This window comes from Pygoscelis adeliae, unplaced genomic scaffold, assembly GCF_000699105.1.
Source record: "Pygoscelis adeliae isolate BGI_AS28 unplaced genomic scaffold, ASM69910v1 Scaffold84, whole genome shotgun sequence".
NCBI lineage: Eukaryota > Metazoa > Chordata > Aves > Sphenisciformes > Spheniscidae > Pygoscelis > Pygoscelis adeliae.
In genome coordinates, this window is record NW_008824754.1 from 2,245,919 (window position 1) to 2,253,073 (window position 7,155).

Below are 7,155 nucleotides of genomic sequence, written 5' to 3' on the forward strand. Positions count from 1 at the left end.
AAACTGTCTTTATCTCAACCCATGAGTTTTCTCACTTTTACTCTTCTGATTCTCTCCCCCATCCCACCAGGGGGGAGTGAGCGAGCGGCTGTGTGGGGCTCAGTTGCTGGCTGGGGTTAAACCACGACAGATGCTACCCTCTTTTAACAGAAAAATCCGCCTAAGTGGAAATAACATTTGTAAAAGAGTTATGCAACCATGAGTTTTTTTTTTTTTAAATACTATTGCCAGAAAAATCCACCAGCCACCTTGCAAATGACCTCAAGTGGCACATTATTACCTCATGACTTAACTGCTGCTATTATAAAAATTGGTGGAATCAGAAATATTATTTAGATGTCATTTGTCCCTAAGAACTCCAGAAAAGCTCAATTAACCATACTATACAAAAAGCTGCCAGTCAACTCCTAGTCATGATACCTTTCTCCAAGAGACCTTACCTATTTGGAGCTATTATGTGTATAAACTGCCAAAGGACATCAGCTTCATTATCAGGATTACTGTTCAATTACCAATCTACCTCAGCAAGTGTCTGTAAGGAAAGTGAGCAAGAAAAAAAAAGCCTCAAGAAAAGCCTCACCAACTTCTGAAGTGGTAGAAGATACTGCCAGAGCCATCAGTGTTAGGGAGATCAACACCTGCCATGCAGATCTAGCTTGCCTTGAATTGCTGTTAGATGGCCAACTAACTGCCAGTACTGGCTGAGGATTTCCAGAGGTTCAAACTTAGAGTCAGGCTGGGTAAAAAATGGCAAGTGTTGCAGCCCAAGGCCTGGTCCACCTGGAAAGAACTGGGGAAAAAAATAAACCCCCATATCTTTCTGTGGGAGAGGGCATGATTCTGTAGTTCTGCAGAACTACCTCAGAAGGATTTCTTGGGGCAGTGGTTCACTTGGATATTTATCTGCATCCACGCCCATGTCTGCCTTGACTTTTGAGTAATTTTTGACCATCCCTGCAAGTCTATGCACTGGAGTTCCAGCACCTACAAACCAAAGATCCACTGTCTCTTACATGCATTTAGTCATAGCTGCTCCTATAAGGAAATATCATAAGTGTTTTTACAGTATAGTTACATCGACACAAGTGAGTCTATTGGCCTGATTCCACTGAGCATGTAAAATCCAATCCTTTACAGGAGACATAGTTTTCCAGTGTAAGAAAAAGTCATTTCAAAATATCAAAGCATCCAGCCAAATGAGTTGACAACTATTAGGTTGGTTACAATCCTACAGCCACCCATAGCAGCTTTTTTTTTTTTTAATTAGTTCTTCAGAGGCTCAATTCTTAAGACTTTCGTAGTACAGAGAATTTCTGAAAACAGAATGTCCAAGCTACCTCTGTGAACGAATCTACTGATGACACAGCAGCACTTGCAACAGGAGTCTGCTGGGCCAGGTTCTCCAGCAGTTCCACTGAGATTCCAATCTGGGCCACCGTTGGCGTCTGAGGGAGGTTCATGGCACCAAAGGGATGTTGACTTCCCTTCCCTGAAAGCACCACAAACAGCACACGTTAGATTTGGCACACATGTAAAGACTGTGCTACTTAAATCACCGTGTTTCTTCTGTAGAAGGTATTCCTCAACTCCCACCAGAGAGATCTCCCTACCTCAGAAATACAGAAAAATCACAAAGTCCAAGCACAGGCACAAGTACACACAAGCACAACAGATGAAACAGTGCGATAGGTACATTTAAAAAACACAGCAGATCTTAAGGAAATTTCTAAGAAAAGGAAAAATGTAATTTTGAATCCATTTACTTCATAGGGAGCTTTAACAGGAAATATGATCTGTGAGTAAAACACAGCAGAACCTTTCTCTATAGGAACCAACCCTTTACTTCACATTGTAATGACTGCAGATAAACAGGGAGCATGCAGCACTGCTGCACAGTTGTTTGATCCACTCATCCAAACCAGGTGCTTGTGAACCTGTTTGTGCACTGAAAAACAGAGGACATTACTTCACGAAGCTATCCCTGTGGAGGGCTGGGCAGCCCCAGGTCTCACCTGAACTGCTCAAAACCACCACCAGCAGCAGCAAAGGTCAAAGGAATAGCCACAGAACAGAAAGGCCTCTGACTTTGCAGGAGCCACAAAGGAAACAATGAATCGGGCAGAAAAACACCCTCAAACTGCATACCACTCATCCAGGCATCATCCCAGCCCCCTGCCATCACTTCTGACCTTTCTCAACTGAGTATTAACCAGTACTTTCAGTCCCAGCTTCAGCTGGGGCCTCTGCAAACAATGACAGGCATCTAGAGTCACTTACATCATGCATTCCTCTTTGTCAGCATCTGTAAAGGAAAATACAGGAAGAAGGTCTGGGGGACCACAATGCTATTAGTAAACAAATACTAATACTCCATCTTTTGAGCGAACACAATAGGCAAGTACCCTCTTAACACAGAAGTGGTGTTTCAGTAGCGCTCTCTGACCTCTTACAGCAGGAGAAAGCAAAGCTAAAGCTGTCCTACAGACCAGTCAACACTATCTTGAGCTGCAAGAAGGGCTAACTGAAATCTAAAGCACCATCTGACTTAGTTCCATGGTCAAAAACTCAGCCAGCAAAACCAGCACAAGTTTGAGAAGTCGAACTGAGGCTCAAAGACTGAAGATCTCAGAAACTTGCTCATTCGTCTGCACAGACACAAGGCATTACCACAAAGAAGCCAACATCCAACCCATATGGAAAGCACATTCAAAAACCCAGTACCCTTTTCAACTGAAGCCATACTTCCAGCAAGGGTATAAAATCCCAGCCCAAGGGGAAGCCACTCAGCTTTGTTAAAGTCAGAAATATTCTATCCTGCCTTGACTATAGGCTGTTTTCTATTTCTACCACACTTTCAGGCACAACTGAAAAATAAAAACCCTTACAATTCCAAGCCCCTTCTTAATGCACAATCACATGAAATTCATCTACTCTCAATCAGTAAAACACTCCAGACCCTACAACTCCAATATAGTGCTACATTTACAAGTAAAGCACTCACTATTAAAATGTTACTTGAACTCTCTTCTTACTGGCCTTGCGTTAATCTCCTGAAGTGCTATTTAGAAGCATTTTTGAGAAACGCCATTGCTGTATGATCTCAACCTTTACTGTAGACAGATGCTTGCTTGATAATAACTTAATAAATTTTACCTTTAAGAAAGAAAAAGCTGTTAGAAACCAAATATCACACAAGTTCGTTATTAAAAATCCCAATAGCAATAGAGCTGGTAGAGGTTTTACATCTTGTAACATCTTCACCTGAGAAGCTGACATTTACAATAAAAGTATAATACCCTCAAGCAACAGGCTCCATCAGAATATATCACTACTTCAGAAAGATGCTCATGATCTAAATAATAAAATATATCCGTTCTGTCATTTTGCACGCACTCCCATGGAACCACTCTCTTGGAAAGACGTCTGCCTAAAAAGGTGAGAGAAAAGCATCCCCTGCCATCCTTACACCACATTTTCAATGCTTGGCTCTTGCAATTAACATTCCAAACCTTACAAACACAGCGAACACAGTACGTTGATTGGTACTGAAACACAAGCTCAGGTTTTTGCATTCAGACCCTACGCTCTCCAACATTCTAAGTCACAGCAGAGCAACTGCAATCAGAAAAATATTTTTTCCACCCCTTTCTTTCCCTTCATTGAACCCTTGATTCAAGATAGTAAGCCCTCATTACCTTTCAGCCCAACCATGTCACAAACCACATCCATGTGCAGGCCTCAGATGCAGACATCATATTAGAGGGTATATTTGTAAGTGGAAAACAGCATCACACACATCACCGCATGCTGCACAGCAGAAAAAGTTTGTAATGGAAAAGGCTATCCTGTAACTTTTATCCCACTTGTCAACATACTTCTAGTAAGGGTGTAAAATCCCAGCCCAAGGTTTGTTTTCTATTTCTACCACACTTTCAGGCACAACTGAAAAATAAAAACCCTTACAATTCCAAGCCCCTTCTTAATGCACAATCACATGAAATTCATCTACTCTCAATCAGTAAAACAACGCACAGTCAGAGAAGAATGTATAATTTCATGCACTAAAGTGTTGCCAGCCATTATTCTTCTCCAGGCCTGAAAGTACAGACAAGCCAGTAACAGTGACAACTGCCAGCAATGGCATTCTTCTAAAGCTTGATTCTCTAGGCCCAAATTGCTTCCCTGCAGCATAACTTCCTGCTTTGAAAAGGAAGGCCAGCAAAACATTCTATCCGCAACATTTTCCAAAGCAACCGAAACACACCACCTGCGGCAAAAACCAGCAGAACTACTCCCAAGAGCAGTCACGCGCTGCAAGGGCGTCAGGAGTCCAAGCAAAAAACTCGAACTCTTCAGTCACACCATGAGAACTGACCGCAGTTCCTTGCGTTGAGTGATAAAGCTCACAGCGATTCCATTAGGAATGCCAGTGGCCTTAATGAATGAATACAGTTAGCACTACTCGTGCAGCTCCAACAGGCACCGAGGGATCTTACTACATCCGATTACAGCTGCAGCTTTTTACACAAGTGCAGAAATTGTACAGTTTCAAGAGATCAACTCAGCCTCTTTCACAAAGGTATACTGCTACTTTGTTCCTCTTGGCACTAGAGAAGCCACTCAGCTTTGTTAAAGCCAGAAATATTCTATCCTGCCTTGACTACAGGCTGTTAAACATTTCAACAGTCAGTAACATCTCTCAATGATTCCAGCTCCGTAATCCCTCTCTGGCCTCTCCTTTCTACAGCCCCATGGTCTTCTCCATCATACAATTGTTCATGGTCATGGAAACTAAGGCTGTGTAGCTTATACTGACTCTACAGTCAGAGATAAGCTGTAGACAACAAATGGGAACGGCAGAGCTCTCTGTTGTTCAGATCAAGCACAGCACTGCCTCATGGCATTGCAAATGCGTTCAACCACGTCACGGAGTTCTTCCTCAAGAGCAGCCCTTTCTGGGAAATTATGGCTAATCATGCAAAAAGCATCTGAAAATGTGTTTTCCGACAAAGCTGTCTGAAAGCATATATAATACAGTCTTTCAAGCATGAGAAACATGCGACAAAAGCGGGCAAAAGAACCAGTAATACACTTCACTGTTTCACTAACACCACAACTTGGGAATACACAAAACCATGTCCCCCCAAAACCCTTCCTGTGGCTGTTCTCTCTTCTGAAGAAAGCCCAAATTTTTGAGGAACATATATGATCAGAATTAATTTTGCTCTGCACCTTGAGAGCCCTTATCTCGTGTCACACTGCCATCCAGGACTCATTCAAAAGAAAACATGCCATGTTATGAATTAATACATTTTATCACAGCAACCTCAAAGTTTACCTAAATAGAGATTCAAGTTAAGGCTGTAGACTACACTGAAGCCTAGAAAAGGTGTGTATTACTTTATCACCAGAACACTTTAAGCTGCTTGACTGACATGTCTGTCCCTTTAATAAGACAAAGGTGTGCCATTGGGGCACTTTATCATTTTTATAACATGTGTGGCAAAACCCCCATATATTTAGGAAAACACACCCACATCTACTTCAGGTAGCACCAGCATTCTCTGGCTCCCATATGAGTCAGACTTCTCTGACTGGGGTCTGTATGAAAAATACTAAAACATTTGGAAAGCTGCTTTCCAATGACGACACCCTCTACTGGACAATTATATAGTGCAACCACACCTGAACTGGAAGCGGCTAGCTGCCTGCAATCACTGCATCAGACTTCACTCGTTACAAAACCTGTCTCTGTGCTACAAAGAATGCAACTGCTTGACAGTGGAAGCTGAAAGAAAACGCTGCAGCATGTCGAGACAAAAACCATGCTTATGGAAGTTACAGGGTCATTCTTCCTCAGGTTCCCTGGGCAAAAGCACTGGAACACACGCCAAGCCTGCTCAAAGGAATTTCCAGATCAACACCACATACAAGAGGAGAGAAATTTTGCTAGGAACATTAATGTACAGACAGACTTCCATAAAGCTGACAGACTGCTTCTAGTACCACATCTGCTAGGGACTACCTGAAAACACACAGAGGTCTGCCTTTTCAAGTAGCTTTTTGTTCAAAACCGTCTTCAAACATTTATCCCCTTATGCGTGCAGGAACACATCCGTTTCACTGACTGCCACACTTTACCAGTCTTACCAGATTTCAGACCAGAAATTTTGAAGATGGCACTTGGCTTCTCATTAGTGACAAACCCCAGCAGCTGCCACACTGCCATCCCACTCTGGTCCGGGTAACAAAAATAGACAGATCCTCCCATTCCTTCTGGAAATGGTATCGTTCCCAGCATGAAGACCACTACGTGGTTGATGTTTTCATAGTCCGGTAAATCAAATACAAATTTGTCTTCAGCCACTTGTTGGGGAGCTGCTTGTACCTAAAGAGAACAAAACCTTTATTAGTATTACTATGTTTTTCATCTTTGACTGGAACTGTGAATTTCCTTTTACAGAAATACACCTAAAGTGGAACATAACAGAAAGTGAGGAAGGTACTAACCTAAATAGCAAATAGCCAGATAAAAGTCAAACACAGCAGAAGAACAACTGCAAAAAATATTACTAAAAAGGCACAACAGTCTTGTTCTACCTGCACTGAACGTATATCCCACCCGGGACTAGAGGATCAGAATACCTTCGCTCCCCATGTGCGTAGGAGGAAAATAGGGTGCAGAAGAGGTTGCCAAGTCTATAAGCAGTGGCTGTTGACCACCTGGCTGGCACAACCCCAGGATCATGGAAACCTGTTCACATAGGAAATACAATAGACCTTGAGACAGGCAGTAGAAGGATGGCTAAATGCCAGAGCAAAAGATACCCTCCTCTTTACCCGAGATGCCACATCCGTGCAGCCAACGCACAATCTAGCCTTAAAAAGCTTCTTTTAAGCTCCCAGCTCGTCTCTGAGGAGCCCGAGCCTCTTCATGAACAGAGGGGACGGTGACTGCCTCCCGGCAACGAGGCTCTACAGTGCAGCTGCCTCTGGGGATGAGGGGCAGGAGCCAGCCGAGCCGCCGGGCAGGCGTGACGAGGACGGCGAGGTCCCCTCTGCCCGGGCCCGGCCCCGGGCGGAACCCAGCGAGGGGTAAGGCGAGCCCCGCGGGTGCGATGGTGGAAATCGGCGGCGGCGGGGAGGGGATGCCCC

General features: G+C 43.6%; 1 protein-coding gene across 1 annotated transcript in view; it reads right to left on the reverse strand.

Moving 5' to 3' along the window:
* Window positions 1-7,155, reverse strand: part of LOC103916487 (chromosome unknown open reading frame, human C11orf73) — an 11,681-nt gene that overhangs the window by 4,460 nt on the left and 66 nt on the right. The window contains exons 2-3 of the mRNA XM_009323480.1: window positions 6,151-6,388; window positions 1,338-1,489 (exon numbers count right to left, since the gene is read on the reverse strand). Coding sequence (XP_009321755.1) covers window positions 1,338-1,489; window positions 6,151-6,388 — 390 coding nt within the window. The remainder of the gene's footprint in view (window positions 1-1,337; window positions 1,490-6,150; window positions 6,389-7,155) is intronic.